The sequence below is a fragment of the Prinia subflava genome, chromosome 8 (assembly GCF_021018805.1).
Source record: "Prinia subflava isolate CZ2003 ecotype Zambia chromosome 8, Cam_Psub_1.2, whole genome shotgun sequence".
Taxonomy (NCBI): domain Eukaryota; kingdom Metazoa; phylum Chordata; class Aves; order Passeriformes; family Cisticolidae; genus Prinia; species Prinia subflava.
Window position 1 is genome coordinate 17529692 of NC_086254.1, and position 18313 is coordinate 17548004.

General features: G+C 50.3%; 2 protein-coding genes across 9 annotated transcripts; one reads left to right on the forward strand and one right to left on the reverse strand.

Moving 5' to 3' along the window:
* Positions 1-1326: 1326 nt before the first annotated feature.
* On the forward strand, positions 1327-6479 carry LOC134553681 (E3 ubiquitin-protein ligase RNF113A-like). Its single transcript, XM_063403651.1, has 10 exons — positions 1327-1451; positions 1822-1898; positions 2006-2110; positions 3074-3181; positions 3462-3571; positions 3725-3831; positions 4264-4353; positions 4930-5023; positions 5834-5940; positions 6353-6479. The coding sequence occupies exons 1-10, from the start codon at positions 1352-1354 to the stop codon at positions 6430-6432; spliced, it is 978 nt and encodes a 325-aa protein (XP_063259721.1). The 5' UTR covers positions 1327-1351; the 3' UTR covers positions 6433-6479.
* Positions 6480-6955: 476 nt separating this feature from the next.
* STRADA (STE20 related adaptor alpha) lies at positions 6956-17774 on the reverse strand. 8 transcript variants are annotated; one of them, XM_063403644.1, is made up of 13 exons: positions 17738-17774; positions 17330-17409; positions 16066-16123; positions 15466-15494; positions 12250-12352; positions 11631-11752; positions 11407-11515; positions 11169-11292; positions 10554-10725; positions 9866-9970; positions 9478-9719; positions 8747-8789; positions 6956-8359 (listed from the first exon to the last, which is right to left on the reverse strand). In XM_063403644.1, the coding sequence occupies exons 2-13, from the start codon at positions 17363-17365 to the stop codon at positions 8207-8209; spliced, it is 1296 nt and encodes a 431-aa protein (XP_063259714.1). In that variant the 5' UTR covers positions 17366-17409; positions 17738-17774; the 3' UTR covers positions 6956-8206. The 8 variants fall into 8 exon arrangements, with proteins under 8 accessions (XP_063259714.1, XP_063259715.1, XP_063259716.1 ...); XM_063403645.1 differs by having other exon boundaries at positions 17354-17409; positions 17638-17758; XM_063403646.1 differs by having other exon boundaries at positions 11169-11256; positions 17638-17758.
* Positions 17775-18313: the final 539 nt, after the last annotated feature.

The following is an 18313-nucleotide window of genomic DNA, read 5'->3' on the forward strand; positions in this document are numbered from 1 at the left end:
GGTTTCATGCCAGCCGAGGAAGCCGGAATGGCCGTGAGCCAGGAGAGAGGCAGCAGTAACCTGTAGCTCTGAGGACTTCACCTTAAGCTCCCAAAGCCCTCCAATGGGCCATAAATGGAGGAAAATATACAATGGAGTGATGGGAATATCTTTGAAAATGATGATGCAGGAACAAATATTCGTGTTTGGCTCCTGAACACAGTTTGGTGCCACTGGAAAGAGCCAAATGCTGGCTCGAGGTGGCCCGAAGCCCGAGCCCAGCTGCAGAGACAGGTGTTCTGTGTGCAGTTTGCCTGTAATTCCCTGTACAAAAAAACAGTTGAGGAATCCACAGGAGTGAATTTTACTGGACAGGGAGACAGCAGTGATGTGATTTACCAGCTCTGTCACTCTGCGTTGCCCAAAGAGCATCTGTGCTGAACAGGCTCTCTGCCATGAAATAAATGCAAATGAATGAGGAGTTCCACTCTAGACCTGAGCCAGTGGTGGGACAGTCACACACAGCCAGAGGGCCAAGGGCTGCAGAGCTGGGCTCCAGCAGGGCCTGGGGAGAGAATAGCACCCAAAATGAGGGTGGCTGTGTGGGGAGCCAATGAGCACAGCACACATAACAACCCCTGCTTGTCATTGTCTTAACACTTGATGAAAATCTTACAAATCTTGGAAAAAATGCTTGTTTTCAGAAAGGCCTCTCCATCCTCCCAGCTGTTACCAATCCTATTTCACAGAATCAGCTTGTTTGTTAGCTTATTAATTATCCTATTTGCTAGACTGTTAGCAATAGGACTGCTAATCACGGGTCAGGAGTAACCTCATGAGAGAGCAGACTTTTCTCTGATGGCGGAACTTCACTGCCCTTGTGCCCGGGCTCACACACACGTACACACACATGTACACATGCACACACATATGCACACACGTACACACACACACGTGCCCACTATCGGACCTGGCAGGGCCGTGGCCAGTGCTGGGGCTCCCGCCTGTGCCCACCCGGGGCCGGGGTCGCAGGACCCAGCGGCGTCCCCGTTGCCTCGGAAACCCGCCGGGCCTGCGGGAGGCGAAGGGGAAAGGGCGAAGCAGCCCCCTCGCCGGGCTCAGGGTGCGCGGGAAGGAGCAGGGGGCCGGAGAGCGCAGGGAGGGAGCGGAATCGAGGATGGGGAACGAGGATCGGGATCGGGGTCGGGCACGGGGAACAGGCCCGGGGACCCCCGGGACCCCCGGCCCCGCCCGGGGCGCTGAGCCGCCCGTGCCCGCAGGGGGCGCTGAGCCGCCCGTGCCCGCAGGGGGCGCTGCCGCGGCCGCCGCTCCGGGGCCGCTCTGTGCAGCGCCGCCGTCTCGGTGGTGCATCATGGCGGAGGAGAGCGGCGTCTGCAGCTTCGTGTTCAAGAAGCGGGTCCGAGCCGCGGGCAGCGGCCGGCGGAAACGGCCCGGCAGCGACCAGGAGCGGGGTGAGGGCTGGGGGCCCGGGAGGCGCGGGGAGCCGAGCTGGAGCGGCGGGGAGGCGAGGGAGGGCCCGGTGCCGGCCCCCGCGCTGCCCACACGGGGCCCGGCTGCCCTCCCAGCCCGTGTGCGGGCGGCGGAGGGCGGGAAGGAGCCCTGCAGCTCTGCCAGCGGGGATTTCGGTTGGATATCAGGAGAATGTTCTTCCCCTGGAGGCTGGTCGGGCACTGAACAGGCGCCCGGGGAATGGCCCCAAGGCTTGCAGGGCTCCCGCAGCGTTTGGACAGCGCTCCCGGGGCGGGACTGTTGGGTCTCCTTGTGGAGGCTGGGGCTGCCTCGGGCCCGGGCCGTGCCCCTCACGCCGGGCTTTCCCCGCAGAGAGCAGTGGGGAGGAGGGCAGCACCGTGGTGCGGAAGGAGCGGCGGCGGGACACCCCCAACCCCATGATCCAGAAGGTAAGAGAGCTCCGAGGGAGCAGCTGCCCCAGCCGCGGTGCCTGCGGTGCCAGGCTCAGCCGGGACGGTGCTGCAGCCTTTCCTCCCCATCCCTGCTGTCCCCCCAGACCAGGCGCTGCACGAGGGAGAGGCCCGAGTACGCCCTGAGCAGCAGCGAGGATGAGGATCCCGCCAAGGACATCGGGGTCACCTACAAATCCACCAGGTCGGCGGTAAGGACGGGCAGCAGGGGTTCTGGGCTGTCAGCTCGGTGTGGCTGGGGATCCCACTCCTCACAGACACAATCTGCCACCCTAAACACGGCCTTGGACATTCTTTCTTATTAATGCACCTCCCTGGCCCCTCTTAATAGCCAAGCACCTTGTGCTGGGTTTATTCTGATAGTCCCTCCCTCCATGGGAGGCCATCAGAGATTGGCCTTTCCCTCTTAGAAGTGGCAGTTAAAATTCCAGGATGCCACTGGACTTGCCCAACACTGCACAGATTTTTCAGGAGAGGGAGCAGTTGGTTCAGGTTTGCTCAACTGTTGGATTTGTGTTTCCAGTGTTAGACCATCTTTGGCTCCCAAGGGAGGCAGCGTTTGGTTTGTCCAACCTTCTGGAGAGAATGGGAAGGGATGGGAGGCGGTGACAGCTTTGGGACTCCACAAGCTTTTGGCACCTAAAATTGATTTGTATTTAATTGAGGCTGGCTGTAATTATTCTCTGGTTTCTGTACAGCTGTACTCAAAGATGTGATAAAAGCTAGGAATAGGTATCTGTTCAGTCCATTAAAGAGGAATCTAAACCAGACCACTGCATTGAAACTGAATTGTGGCCACCCCTAACTGGGTCAGAAGCTCAGTAACATCCTGTGTGTGGGCAGGAGGGCCCTGTGATTTAAATGTTGGACATGGGCAAACTGAGTGGACCTTCCAGCTGAGCTGGGGCTGAGTGTGAAGGAGTATAACAAGTGTTCCCTGCCTGCAGGCTAAAATTTGGGAGCAGTGGGGAATTAGCACTGGCCTCTGCACTCAGTAGGCTGGACCCTGTGGTGAGTTCTCCCTAGCAAATGCCAAAGGATAAAGCAGGCGTGTCCAGTTCTTGTTTTGTGACAACCCTTCAAGAAGTGAAGGAGTTCTCTGTCTTGTCCAGGTGTTCCCTCCACTCTTGCTACAACTTTTCCTTGCTTTTCAGAAACCTGTTGGCCCAGAAGACATGGGAGCCACAGCAGTGTATGAACTGGACACGGAGAAGGAGAAGGATGCCCAGGCCATCTTTGAGCGCAGCCAGAAAATCCAGGAGGTGAGTCGGCCTTGCTCCTTAGGAACTCCTGCTGTGCAGCAGGAGAGCCTGTGCTTTACTCATCCCCTTCTGCACACCAAGAAGAGTTAGAGTCTCATCTTCCCTAGAAGATGGAGAAGCCAGGAGTGCAACTCTTGCAAATAGAGGAGTTTTGTGGCTTTATTGGCATCTTGGTATTAAGGAAGGCAGGGTGGGAAGGAAGACTGCTGTCAGAGTGGTGACAATTAATCCATGTCATGAAGCTCTCCTGATTCTTAATTGTCTCTTCTTGCCTTCCTAGGAGCTGAGAGGAAAGGAAGATGATAAAATTTACCGTGGCATTAACAACTACCAGAAGTACGTGAAGCCCAAGGACACATCGATGGGAAATGCCTCTTCAGGAATGGTCAGGTGGGTTGGGATGAGCCTCTGTGACCACAGAGGAGCTCAGGCCCCATCCCGAAGGCCGGAACTCTGCTGGCACTGGGCAGTTGGTGTCTGGTTCTGGCCAGGGACTGCTCCAGGGCCGCTTTGCAGGCGGGCTGAGCCCTCTGCCCCTTTCAGGAAAGGCCCCATCCGTGCTCCGGAGCACCTGCGGGCCACGGTGCGCTGGGACTACCAGCCCGACATCTGCAAGGACTACAAAGAGACCGGGTTCTGCGGCTTCGGGGGTGAGTGCCTCGTGTCTGCAGCTGTGCAGAGCTGCTTATGTGAGGTTGTCATTCGTGCCAGCCCTTCTGAAAGCCCAGGGCCTCTAATTAGTGGTTATAGGAGTCCTGGGAGGGCCCCCTGGGATGTTCCAGTGACTCACATTCTTACAGGTATTGTGTCCACTGAGACCATGAGAGAGATTGGTTTTCCTGTTATCCCACTTCCCATGTGCATAACTGCCAAACTGTCCCTGTGGCACAGAGAGGGTGATCCTCACAGCTTGTCAGCACTGAGGGATCCTGTACCTGCTCCAGGAGCTTAGTGCTGCCCTGGAGAAGGAGCAATCAGATTTCTCCTGCTGGGCAGAGCTCAGGCTGCCCCGGAATGAGGTGTCCTGGTATTGCTCTGCCCTCACAGCCTGTCTCTTATTTCCTCTTTTTTGTGCTGCTCAGACAGCTGCAAATTCCTGCACGACCGCTCGGACTACAAGCACGGCTGGCAGATCGAGCGGGAGCTGGACGAAGGCCGCTACGGCGTCAACGGTACGGCCCCGAGCCCCCAGAGCACTGCCCGAGCTGTGCCACTCCTGCTGCAGCATGGGCTGAGCATGGTTTCCCCAGGCTCTCGGTGGAGGAGGGCACTGCTGTGTGGTCCCAGCAGCGAGCTCTGTGGAGCTGTCTGTCCCCCTGATGCCCAGGCGCTGGGATGTCATTTGTCACTCAGTGTACGTAGCTGTGGCCCAAGGCTCATGGGCACTGCTGTGCAAACGGGGCTGTTCTTTGCTCAGTTGGAGCCAGAGCTTGGTGGCAGCTGGTTTGGAAGAAAGTCTAAAAAACAGGAGGGGGCTGGAGGATGTTTCTCTTTATAGCAGTGAGTGGGTGAAGGAGAAAAGAATTTTCTCCTGAGATGAGCAACAGGCCTGCAGGCTCATTAGCCCTAATTATAGCAGAGTCTCACACGTGTTACTGACATCAGCAACATCCAGATGCCAGAGCTCCATTGTTTCCAGCAGAGATTGAATCCCACCTGCTGTTCTCTCCCCTTATTTATTATTTCATGCCCCACACTTGGGCTGGGCTGGCCTCTCACTCCACTCTGGTTCACTTTCTCTTCTGCAGACGATGAAAACTACGAGGTGAGCAGTGATGAGGAGGACATGCCTTTCAAATGCTTCATCTGCAGAGGTTCCTTCAAGAACCCCGTGGTCACCAAGTAAGTGGTTGGCTGGCCTGAGGAGCCACACGTGTGCTGTCAGTCCAGCCCACGAGTCTTTCATTCACTACTGAGGCAAAGCCCAGCCCACGGGCTGTGGGTGGAACCTGCTTGTTGTCTGCCCTGGCTTTCTGGTGGGTGGGGGAGTCCTGTGGGAGCCAGGGAGTCTCAGAGCTGCATCTGGAGCGTCCCCTTGGAAGGGATCTCAAGCTCTTATTCAAGCACTTTTTAGATTTCCACAAATGCTGCCTCATTACCTCATCTTTCCCCCTTAACCTTGAGGTTTTCATGCCATCATTCCTCCTGGACACTGAATGGCAGCTGCACTGCCTGAGCAGAGAAATGTGAGCATTGGGAGAAAGCAGGAGCTTGGCAGGGATGAGGAGGAGGCTGAGGACAGCCCTTTCTCACTGTGAACATTGTCCTGCTGGTACCTGGAGGAGCTCACTGGTGGCTGTGTGCTGTCGCTGCACAGCAGTGGAGCAGTGCTGGAACACCTTCCATGGGGACAGGGATGCAGAGGAAGCTGTGCCTGCAGTCACTGTTGCCTCCCTTGGGGACCTGGAGAGAGGTTCCAGGCAGTGGCAGGGGCTGCCCAGGGAGCTGGTGGAGTCCCCGTCCCTGGAGGGGTTTAAGGAACAAGTGGACGTGGCACTCAGTGCTCTGGGCTGGGTGTTCAGTCAGGCTGGACTCGATTGTGGAGGTCATTTTCAACCTTGATGTTTCTGTGAGCAGCAGTCAGGAGTTTCTGACTCTGGGACACAGGGATTGTGTCTGGTGACTTGCAGTGACCTCTGGGTGTCTGTACAGGTGTCGGCACTACTTCTGTGAGAGCTGTGCCCTCCAGCACTATCGCAAATCCCAGCGCTGCTACGTGTGTGACAAGCAAACCAACGGGGTCTTCAACCCTGCCAAAGGTAACCTGTGGGAGAGGGGCGTCCTGGGGCAGCACCTGAGCAGCAAAGCAGCAGCTCCTGCTGCATCTCCTGGTGGTGGGCCTGGCCCTGAGCAGCAGTTCATGGTTCCTGGCAGCCAGCAGAGCTCAGTGCTAGGAAATATTAAATCATGGGTGGAGCGTGAGCATCTGTGCTTGCCCAGGTGGGGAACCTGGGGAGTGACTGGAGAGGGAAGGGGGCTGTGCCCTGGGAGCAGAGGCAGCAGCCTGTGCAGTCAGTGCTGCTCTGAGGGAATCACTGTGGCACAAACAGGGGCTCCAAGCTGAGCCTCTGAAGGGATTTTGGTATCTGCCCTGGTCCTGGGTGTTCACAGGACCTGGGGTGGGGCAGCCCCTGCACATGGAGCCTCAGTATGCCTGCTCCTGCTTTTCAGAGCTCATGGCAAAATTGGAAAAACACAAAGGGGAGGAAGAAGAGGAGCAACAGTCAGACCATGAAGAGGATCCACAGTAGCAGAACATTTTGTACATAACTGAATAAAGCTTTTGTAGGAAAAGAAACCCTCACAGCTGTGGCCAGGGCTTGTGTATCCAACCAGGAGCTACTGAACCGTGTCCCCCTGTGCTGGACTCTGTCCTTGCTGCCCTGTGGGGGCACAAGGCAGGACAGGTAAGACCCGAGGGCTGGGAGCCATCTGCAGCCCTGTTTGTAAGATCTCATAACAAGCCAGGAAATTAGTCCTTCTTACTAACAGTAATATTAAATCAGGAGCCAAACCTGATCATAGGGAGGAAACAGAACTGGGCTTGACCTTAACAAACACCCCTGCAACTGGGAGAGTTTTACTGGAACTTTCAGAAAAGAGCAAGTGCAGGTGTTTGCAGCTTGTTGCTTTAGTTGAAGGATGTTCCTGAAGCATGAAGGCAGCTGCCATAAACTGGTGAGCTGTGTGAAACTAAGGAGGTAAAAGCAAGCATGCACAGCCTGCCTGTCACCCTCTGTGATTCACCCCCATCATCCTGCACAGACAGCAGACTTAAAAAACAACTTCAGAAATACTTTATTTGTTTTGGAAAAAAACCTAGAGTAACAAACTTTATCTGGGTTCAAGTACAGTTTATAAACACAAGAAGGACCTGTTGCCAGTACCACTGCCCCCATCAACTGCACCTAGGATTCCCAGGTGCTTCAGTAAAGAGCAGATGACCTCCAGCACCCATAGTCCTTGGAAAAAAAGTCGAACTAAAAGCCTTAAATACACCTCCAAAAAAACCAAACACCACAGAATGGGGGAGAGCTGCCACAGCAGCAGGGCAGAGTCACACAGTCCTCAGGGAGCCACGTGAGCAGCTTTTACCTGTCCGTCAGTGAGGGAAGGCAGAACAGCACTGGTAATGGAAAGGTTGAAGTTCAGTTCTGTACAGGAGTTGTGAGGAAGAGGATCAGCATGAAAATCAATTTACTTTTCCTCTGTGCCAGGGTAAGTCACTGAGAACAGGCAGGTAAGAGTGTCGTGCTGTGAAACCAGCCCAGCTAACGTGTTCAGCTGGGACGGGGTAAAAAAGCTGGTATTGTACAGGCATCCACACTGCCCTGGTGCCCCAGGAGGCTGGAAGGCCCTGCCTGACCTGGAGTTCAGAGTGCTCAGCATTACGTGGGAAGTCTTCAGAAGCCCTCTCCAGACTGGAAGAATCCAGTGCTGCAGAGGAATGCCCAGTGCAGCAGGAGTGCCTGGAATGGCATCAGCTTGTCTTTGATCTCCCATTTTTCATCACAAAGCAGTAAGAGAATATAATTCCTTTTACCCCCAATTAAAACTTGCCCTGTGACAACACTGTTACGGGAACTTGACTAGTTCTAAGAGAATGCCCAAAACTAAAAGCTGCCCACCTCCCCTCAACTCTAAGGCACCCTTAAAAGAGAAAGAACCAAAGAGGGCAGGGACTTGCAGCCTCAACTGCGAGGACGCCAGTGATTTTTAGAAACATAGAGACCACAGCTACACAGACTCACTCAACCCCCTCGAGTGCTCCACCAGTGCTCAGCTGGAAGAACGGGGCCTCCGGGCACTGCACCTTCTGGAATACTCCACAGCTCCTTGGGTTCATCCTTTTCTAGCTCACATCTGTCCATTTGTATCCAGGCTACTTCTTAAGTAAACAGGCAATTCAAGTTCCTTCCCAAGGACCTGTAAACTCTTCTGTGTGTAACACTCATCAGCTTTTATGGACAGAACCAATAAATTACAATGTCCAGAAAGCTCCTCCTCAGCGTAGTCCCTGTTTTTCTAGAATTCCCAGTCATCCACATCCAGCTGCTCCAGATTTGATACCAACCCAAAAATGCCACTGGGATCCTGGGGCAGTGTCCCCTCCAGATTGGTGATGGGGGTGACAGGGCGCAGGAGTTCAGGGAGTGCTTCAGAAGGACGGCGCTTGATCTGCACAGGAAGGGCAGAGTGAGCACGGGGCTGCTCCACACCCAGCACTGCAGCCAGAAACAACAGGCAGGAAACGCACGGGCACCCTTTGCCCTCCTCAAGGAGCAGGTTAGAACTGCCTCACCCCAGAGCTCAGCAGCCTGCAGGGCTTGAAGAGCTGCTGTGGCTCCCAGGACAGGCAGACTAACACCTCTATTAGGTAGGAGATGCTTCAAGAACAGCCCAAGCACCTCCCCAGAGGATGTGACTATCACACTGCACTACAAATAGTCAAAAAAGTGACTTAATCTTCTGTAGCACAGAAAATTCAGCAACTCAACACCCCCACTGTCACAGCAAGACAAAGCAAAGCACTGTGCTTTACCTGTAGATGAATTAGTTCCTTACCTGCTTAAAAAAGGGGTGACTGAGCAGAGTGCCTGCACTTGGCCTGTGGAAGGGAGGTAGAACAAGGAAAGCACATAAGAAAATGAGTCAGTGCTTGAAGTCAGGTAGTGGGAATAAGAAAAGACCAGGGTTCTTCCTGCCTCTCCCATTTCTCAGCTACTGGGTATCTCCCTTTTTCCAGCAGTAGCACTGCTTATTAAGCATTTACAATCACATAATATTGTATGCAAGGAGTTCAACCTCCTCATTCTAACCTTTAAGTTTCCTTATTGCACCCCCTACATCTGTCCAAGGACAGTGCCTGAGCAGTGGGGCACTCCTGAAAAGTCTGTCATGTCTACAGATTGCCCTCACTACAAAGAAAAATGCAGCTTTGATCACTTCCCATCATTGCTCTCTGCTGGCTGAAGAGCAGCCATTTGTGGTGATAGGCACTGGATAAACACAGCCTCACAAGGGCCAGAAACAAAAGTTGTTTATTTCCTTGATGTGCAGCACCACTCATCCCCCAAGGAAGGCTGCAAAGGAATTCCCCAGGCTCTCACAGGAAGTGCTCGAAGTGTTAACACTGCTTGTTCTACACACTTGGACTGCTCTCCAGAGCAGATGGGGCACATCCTCACTGCGCTGCACTTTCAGAAAGAGAACTGTGAACAACACCTGCAAACTCCCATCGTTTACCCAGCCCCGGAACAGCGCAGGCGGGGAGAGCAGCTCCCCCTCGGCTCTACCTGAAGTCGGGGTTCCTCTGGAGGCACTGCTCCACGAAGTTGTGGAAGTAGGTGGAGAAGGTGCGCAGGTAGGGGTGCAGGGCGGGCTCGCCGTTGGCCGCGCGCGCGCTGCCCGTGGCCGTGCTCTCCCCGGGCCCGTAGCTGGCGCTGCAGCGGGACATCCTCATGGTCAGCTCATCCGCGGGAATCGTGGTGGTGTCCAGCAGGCAGGGAACGGTTCCGTTCAGCTTCTCCAGGAGCATCTGCAAGAGCAGGGGCACGAGCAACATCACACAGTTAGGGTTTCCCACTCATGCGGGCAGGACACCCTTCTGTGTCCACACCCCAGAGCAGGAGAGCAGCCCCGGGTGCCAGGATTAAGGGTGAGACAGGAGCTTGCAAACCCCACCTGAGTGGAAGGCATGTCTTTAAACGGGACGTGTCCATTTGCCAGCTCACAGGCCGTTATCCCCACACTGTAAATGTCAGATTTTGCATCGTAACCCTGCAGATTCTACATGAAAAGAAAAGAAAAATTAGCTTCAGGGACTTGGATGTGATTGAATGGGCAACACCCATGATTCAAGTACAAATCAACAAACCCAGATGATCAGAACAGGAACAGTACAAGCCACAGACAGACTGGTTTATTGTGGTGAGGGTTTTTTGGTTTGTTAAAACACACAGTTAAGGGCAACATTTATGTAACTGAAATCAGCCAGCCTGTAGGGATGGCATCTGCCCTGGGTAACTTGCATCTGATGCAGCACTTATTTAATGAGATAACCTGGAGAGGTGCCTACAATTAAACTATTGAGTCAACTAGATAAAACTCTACTCACTTGCCCTGCATCCACCCCAAATCTATTTCCTTTAGCCTCTCCCCTTCTTTTTCCTTGCATTCTTGTACCCTTCCCCTTGCTAGGGGTCACTGGCTTTAAGATAAAAAGAAAAAAAGGACTAGAGTTCATCACAAGAAAGCAACCCTGCAGGTTCTCTCGTCTCCCACCCTACATCCCTTCAACGTGCCCTAAGAGCTCACAAACTTATACAGATACAACACATCACTGAACACGAGCAGTTTCTTTTAAACACACCTGCTGCAAAACCTCAGGACTGAGCCAAGGCAGCACCTTGATGCTGTATTTGGGGAAGTCATGAACGACTTTGAGTCGCTGCCCGTGGTTGATCATGCTCAGGTTGCTCCGCAGGCCGGACAGGTACACCTTCCCATCCACAGAGATCAGGATATGGCTGGCTTTAACACTCCTGGGGAAAAAAGGGAAAACACTCAGCTCCCCTGGCCTCCACTAAACAGCTCAGTGCATAGGACAATACCTGATCAGCTTCCTACCAGGAGGCTGAGACTCCTAATGACCATCTTTGGATGCTGGGCAAAATCAATTAACAGGATTCTATTCATCACCTTTGTCAGTTCCCAAAGAATGTTTCTGTGGCGAGGAGAAATGCAGGACTGAATGTTATGGATTGTGATTTTAGATACACAGTGGTCTTTGGGATAAGTCTGCTCCACAGTGACACTTTCATGCAACTTAGTAAGATCAGTCACTTCCCATGAGTACCAAACTTCGCTCTAGCAGCAAAGCAATACAAAACTTAATGTGTTCTGTGTCTCCTGATTCACCCTCTGCTCTACTCTGATTTCCAAGAACTTCCACCAGAAGGAAAATGACCCGTGTAGTTTTCAATACCTGTGTACATAGCCCATATGGTGGATGTAGTCAAGAGCTTTCAAGACGCCTTGGAGAATGTAAGCAATGGCCAGTTCAGTCATCCCATCTGTAAAATGGGTACAGATTAAATCTTTTGCAGAACCTAGAAAGAAACGAATCACCACCTGTCAGAACACAAGCCCTAAGGACACTTCAGCTCCTCAATTTCATTTCACAGAACGTGAGGGTCAGAAAAGGGAACCCTCTCTTCACTCACCATAGGCCATGAAAGAAGTCACTACCCACAGCTCATTGTCAGCTATGAAAGTTGCTTTGTATGGCACAATGTTGGGGTGATTGAAAAGCTTGGAAACATGAAGTTCCCCCTAAAATAAAAGACATCTTGATTAAATTTAGTAATGCAGAAACATGACTGCAGTATTGATAGACACTGCTCCTGCTGTCTGTCCTCTTCTAGGCTTGCATGATGAGTGGTGTTACCTGCAAGAATGTGACCATTTCATTTGTGCAGGCCTCCAAGTTCACTCTTCTGACTGTGACATACTCTCCTGTGGGTTTATACCTGGCCAGGTTCACAACCATTAAGTCTTCAAAGCCTCTGCCTGAAAGAGAAAGCATTGGAGCTTCATTAATGCTTTTGGAAGCACTGAGAGGAACTGCTCCAGCCCCTGACCCTTCAATAATCTTTACCCTCACTCACTGAAACTACTTTTGGCCTTGTAAAAAAGAGTAATTGTTCCATCAGATACCACCTTCCTTGGCATGTATCCCACTGAGAGGAATCCTCCTAGCCAGCACAATTATCCTGTCCTTCAAATTCAGGACTGAAGCGGAAACAGTGATTAGGAGCACCAAGGACAGGTTTCAGGCTGCTTCTGCTGACTGTGCTGCACCCCCAGCACCACTGACCCACCACACGCCCCTCCCAAGTGCAAACCTTTAGGACTGGCATCTCCTTTTTTATTCAAATGGTTTTAAAATCAAAGATGCAGGCGTCCCATATGAAAAAATAAGCAATCAATCAAGAAAAGGACAACAGATGTGCAGAAATGATTTTCTTCACAAAGCAGACACTGATCCTCCAGCCCTCCAGAATTACCTATGATAGTGAGCAACTCATAGCAGCTGCTGTCTGGCAGGAAGTTGCTCATGGTGTCCCTTTTAGGGGAAGAAGCTATCGACTCGGAGCTCGCCTCATTTGTCTGAGGAAAAAAATGAAGTCAGGTCAAAGGGAATAAAGATCGCCTACTGGAAAAATCATCTGCATCTCACATTATCATACACTTCAAAATAATAGCAATGTAGAAGAGGATTTAATTGCTGTCAAAATAATTTTAGTCATTTATCAATTGAAACTCAGGGGATGCCTCATTTCAGAAGATCCAGACAGCTATGTTACAAAACACATAACAAGTAGATTGTTAATCACTGTAAGCAAGAATTTATTCAGGAATATTTGGATATAGCCAATTATAATTCCCCAGGACAGCCTAAACTCTGCTTTACAGTAACGGCCTTTCTCTTCTAATGACAAACTGTGCCACCATCCTGTTGCCTGAGCCAGAGCCAAGGGGAAGCATTCACAGCCCTCCTCTGCATTGCCACAGCCAGCGCTCCTGGCTGCAGCTCCCGGGTTTCAGCTGCTCACCTGGGATAGGCCCAGCACAGCTCAAGCTGCTCAGCTGAATGGTACAAGTGATGAAGAAAATCAGACACATGAAGAGAGAAGCTCCAAATGAAAACAAAAACTGCAAAGCCTAAGTGCTTCTGGAGAAAAAAAAAAAAACTAAACAAACAACCGAACAATTTTAAAAAGGGGCAAAAAGCGCCCCCACAGCACACAGGAAGCAGCATTCCAAGCCTGTCAGCTTTCCCCCACTCCATCCATAAAGCTTTCTGCCTTATTTACATACACTGAAATCCTCCCCAGCAGGAGTTTGCAGATAATGAACTTCAATGTTCTTGCAAGTTCTTTTATACCTTCTAACTCCTTCAAATGTCCAAAGTCAGAGGGATTAAAATTTATGTGGCATTTAAAACCGTCTTTAGTTATCTCAAATTTCCAGCACGTTAACTCCTCCTGGCATTTGGAACACCAGCTCAATTTTTCCACCTCGTTCTTCAACTGCAAATGCCCTTTATTAGACCTTTCTCATGGTACATGAAGCAGAAAAGGTTTGTGCCTTTCCCTACCATGACAGCAGACTCCGTTTTTTATTTCCATCACTGAAAGATGGAAACAACAAAGTGACAGCTGAAAAACAGGGAACTGTTCTACCCTCAGCCCAGGGTCAGTGCAGTGCAAGGAGCACAGACAGGAGTTTGCTGTAAATCACCTCTGGGTGCCTAAGTGTCCTTTGAGTAAATTAGAGCCAAACTTCCCAAGTTCCACCTTTCCAACTGGCTTTGAACACCACACTGCCCACCATTAAAATAGGTGTATTTTCCATTAAGGGAAAAGATAAAATATAAGATTTGTGGTGCTTTTGTGTAATTTCAGCTCAAACAACTCAGTCTCATTTCAGCATAGCTAAAACCTCTGGGAGCAGCATTCCCAGATCCCTTCTTTTAGTGAACACTACAGGGCTGTTTCTGGGCTCAGAACAAGCAGCAATTTTTGACTCAGGATTTCAAACTTCTGCTGAACACGGCTGTCCATTCTGTTCTCAACTGTATCACTCATTACTTCTTTCAGCAATTTCACAGTCCTGTCAACAGCAGGGTGGCCAGGAGAGACACACAGGCAGCCAGAAACCTCTGAAGCAGAAAGGCACCACCAAGGAGATGGAAGCAGGAAGCAGTCATGGAGCAGTGACAGCTGGTGAGACACTGAGCAACACGTAAGTGGTTTGATTTATTAAGGTCCACTCCAGGTAGAGCACAAGCCAACAAAACAGATGCAAAGAATTAAATAAATTTAATCTTATAATGGTGTGGCTGTGCAGTAATGGAAAAACACTGTGAATTCCCTACTGAGAAGTCTTCGAGTATGAGGTCTGCACTCACCTCTCCTCATGTTAGCAGTGACCAATAACAGAGTTAATGCAAAAGGAGCTTGACCAGAAATTTATCATCATCGTACAACAGTTAAAAAAAAGAAAGTTAAACTGAAATGTCATTTATGAGATACTGCAAAAAAGCTCCTCAGTGGTTTCACACAGGACAATTTTTGGTGTACGGTCAAAAGCAGCTGCAAAATGAAGTCCCATGTGACAGGTTTTATGGCATGACATTCATTTAGAGCTGGCTTTTGGCTTGGGAGTCCAGTTTAATTGGAGATTGATTTAAAGGAAATTAATCTTTGAAAGGCAACTACTGGCATAAATGCCATAACACAGTCAGGTATGTGATGCTTGCAAGGATCTGCATTTGCCAAATGACATTCATCTGAGTTAGGAAGAGGGAATATCAGTTTTGTTCTGCTGTCTTCCCTCCACCTCCTCACTCCCTCCCTCACTTCAGCATAAGCAACAAAAATTTTCCTCCCACCCCCCTCCCCAAATTATGTACCTTTCTCTACATACAAAAACAGGCCTTTATTTAGATGTTAAAAGATCAAAATGAGAATCAGCATAAGTGTCTAAACCCCAAGAAAACGCTTGGAAAAACCAGAACAGATGCTAATCTCAATTTGCTTCCAGCCAAGTACGTCTAACACTCAGCAATTTTAAAAAAGGTGTGAATTTACTCAATTTTATACAAAACATTCCATATACATCTCCTATTTTAAGCTTTGTTTGTGCCAGTAAATTACAGACACTGGCACAAAAATCAAGTATAAGCAGCTTGAACTGACAGTTATGATCAAATCACACTTAATTCGTGTTTGTAATTAGCTTAAACTAGAGCAACACCAGCACACCTGTGGTGTGGGGAGGTGGGGAATCATTTAGATTAGATACTCTCTGTAAATTGTGATATTTTATGTGTTACGTGCTCATTATGAACCAGACAGTGAGCAATCAGGGCCTGCAGAACAAATGCTTTTCAGAAGTTCCATAAAACTAAATTCTTCCTTCCTTCTTTGAAGGATCAGAACTAAATCACCTCAAAATGAGACCCCTGAGGGGCTGTGGGGATGAGAATGACAAACAAATTGAAATCCAAGAGATTATGTATAAATTTTGGAGTTATCACATATAGTTTGAAAACCACACACCAAAATCTCCACTCCAGGGTGAAACCTGTTTCCACACTTGTAGAGCTAAAAATAGAGATGAGAAATATAACTAAGATAAAAAGAAAAATCAAACTTCCACAAGGAATAATCTCCATGCAATGAACCACAGCACCACAGCCTGCACAAGTCACTTACTTTTCTCCGAGAGTCACCCGGAGGCTGCTCTGGAGTAAAGAAATTAATTGTTCACCATGTTGTGTTCAACACATACCCATTAAAATATAGTTTAAAGAAACTATCTAATATTATTCAACGTAATAAAAATTCCTTTACTCCACCTGGAAGCTCAAAATCTAGACATATTTCCTATGCTCTGTTTGTTTTCCATGTCATTGATCAGGAATTTGGCATCCTAGCAGGCAACTTTGTTTGTTATGCAGAAGCAGAGCACAAATCCATCAGCTCCTGCTCCTGGGGAGCTATCAGCAGTTTCAAAATCCATTTTTACTCAGAAAATTATAATTAACCTTCCCAGACCCCAAAAATGTGGTTCTGCTAAGCAAAACAGAACTAATTTAGTAATGTTATCAATATGGAAATGATTTCCAAATAACTTGCTAGATCTCGGACACTTCCACGATAATTTCTGGGCTTAGCTAGCTTGAATACCTGGATTTACAATGAGATTTAATCATCTCTTTTAGTGATAAGATATATCTTTACTACCAAATTACCAAGCTTTACAGCTAAAATCAAACATTTCTTGCAATGTCATTTACCAAGAGGAAAACTTACCTCCAAACAGCTCGAACTCTCTTAACCCCTCAACAATGAACTTCTCAGACACCCACCGCTGAAAGAAATAAAAATTCTCCACATAATCAGTTACTCCATCTACAGGAAAGCTTCTTTTCCCCTTCCCCACAAGAAAAACACCCCAAACTTTAATGATTCTACTGTGGTCTGAAATGGATTTGCTGCATCCTTCCTTTGGACAGGATATTCCTTCTTGTGCCAGTGACACCCAGCAGCCACAAAGGTGCTGCTGTTACTCCCAATCAACATGCACTTGCAATGAAGTTAATATAATTTTAAATCAAACAAGTTTTTACACATGCACATACAGCAAAAATAATCAGCATGCCACAACCCCCTCAGACAGCCGAATAAGAGCTGGGTTTTTAGGTATAACAGGTTAAAAAAAATGCTTTCACTAAATTTACAAAGAGGTGGTATCTTTGAGAATTCAAATATTTTGGTTCTATATCTATTGATTGAACTCAAAATGAGAACATAAATATCCTAAAGCTGTTGCTATCTTCCAGAATTCATGTTTGAAATTCACAGCAAGCATTAGGTTGTGCAGAGCAGTGTTTCCACTACTGTCTAATACTGCAGTTCAAATAATATACATATATATACACATAGGGTACAACAGAAGAGGAGATTTTAAGTTTGCAGGGTGTTGATCACAAAGTTAAATCATCAATCACAAACACTCCCATGGCAGAATTTGCTACTTAGAAAAATAATTTAATAAACAGCTGATGTTCAGTGCATGGGAAGCCGGTCCTAGAAAGCACCAGTGACTCTTTAGGTGATGATGACTCAAAATTTGTATGTAAGAACACCATTTGAAAGCATTAGAAATGGTTCTGCTGCAAGAAACTTCCTCATTTACAAAAGCAGAATCAAACAAAGCTATTGTGTTTAGCTTTGCAAGCAAAGTGAAGGAAAAAAACCCCATAAACTGTGACACAGGTGAGGAGGCTGCTTAAAGAACCACTAAAATAACCAGTGGCCCTTTTTCTTCACTGCAAAGCCCATTACAGCCCCTCTGCACCGCACCCCAAGGACATACACGCGTGTGCGCGAGTAATAAAGGCTTTAGTGCAGGATTTTAACCAGCGCTGCTTGCACACCGACCCATGCCCTGCAATCAACCCTACAATCAATTTTCCTGTGCCTTTATGGTGCTCTCCAGGCCCGGCCACTCTGCACAAGTGCAAGGCTCGTTCTACCGAGATACGCGGGAAGCTGGAAGGTCTTCAACACTCACCCTAATGCGCTCGGGTTTACTTACAAGGAAAGACATGGATCCGCCGCCGTGGGACACACGCAGCAGAAACGGCGGGACACCTGCGGGCAAAGCGGCGCGTCACCCCCTCAGCGAGCACCGCCCGCCGCCCAGAGGAGCGGGAACGCCGGTAAGCACCACCCGGTACCCACAGAAAGCACCGACACCCCCGAACTCCGCCCGGGCCCCGCAGTCCCAGGACAGCCCCAGGAGAGCGGTAGCTCCGGCAAGAACTGCCCGAAGCCCCCCCCAAAGCAGCGACACCCCCGAACACCCTCGGGGCCCCTCACCCGTGCGGGGCCCTCCCGCGATGCCCCCGCTCCGTTCCTTTCCGCCCCCCGGCCCCTCACGGGCCCCTCACGGGCCCCTCACGCTGCGGCCGCCGCTCACCGGGGAGACGCTGCGCGTGACGTCACCGCGCAGAGACGTTACGTGCGGGCGCGCGGGCGTGACGTCACCGCCGGCGCTCCCGTGAGCGGCGGGAAGGAGCGGGCGCCATGTTGGGCCCTTCAGAGGGGCTTTAGGCGCATCCAGCCGTGCAGCACTGCGGGCCGGGCACCGGCTGGAAAGAGGCTCAGTGGAAAAGAGCTGGGGGTCCTGGTTGACAGGCAGCCGAACGTGAGCCCGGGTGGGCCACAAGGCCGAGGGCACCTGGCTTGTCTGAAGCTGTGGTCAGCAGGACCAGGGCAGGGATTGTCCCCCTGTGCCAGGCACTGGTGCGGCCACACCTCAAGTGCTGTGTGCGGTTCTGGTGCCCTCACTTTAAAAAGATCTCAGGGGCTAGAAACTGGCCGGAGAACCGAATGGAGAGAGGGAGTATCTGGAGCCCCAAGAGTGGCTGAGGAAGCTGGAAAAGGAGGCTCAGGGGGGACCTTGTGGCTCTGCACAGCTCCTGACAGGAGGGGACAGCCGGGGGCGTCGGGCTCTGCTCCAGGAACAGGGACAGGAGGAGAGGGAACGGCCTCA

Coding starts and splice junctions, on each gene's coding strand:
- LOC134553681 (XM_063403651.1), top strand. CDS start 1,352: ATGGCGGAGGAGAGCGGCGTCTGCAGCTTCGTGTTCAAGAAGCGGGTC. Junction 1,452..1,821: donor CGGCAGCGACCAGGAGCGGG/GTGAGGGCTGGG, acceptor CTTTCCCCGCAG/AGAGCAGTGGGGAGGAGGGC. Junction 5,941..6,352: donor GGTCTTCAACCCTGCCAAAG/GTAACCTGTGGG, acceptor CCTGCTTTTCAG/AGCTCATGGCAAAATTGGAA.
- STRADA (XM_063403644.1), bottom strand. CDS start 17,365: ATGTCTTTCCTTGTAAGTAAACCCGAGCGCATTAGG. Junction 16,124..17,329: donor GTAAACCCGAGCGCATTAGG/GTGAGTGTTGAA, acceptor TATTTCTTTCAG/CGGTGGGTGTCTGAGAAGTT. Junction 8,360..8,746: donor GTCACCCCTTTTTTAAGCAG/GTAAGGAACTAA, acceptor CTTCCTGTGCAG/ATCAAGCGCCGTCCTTCTGA.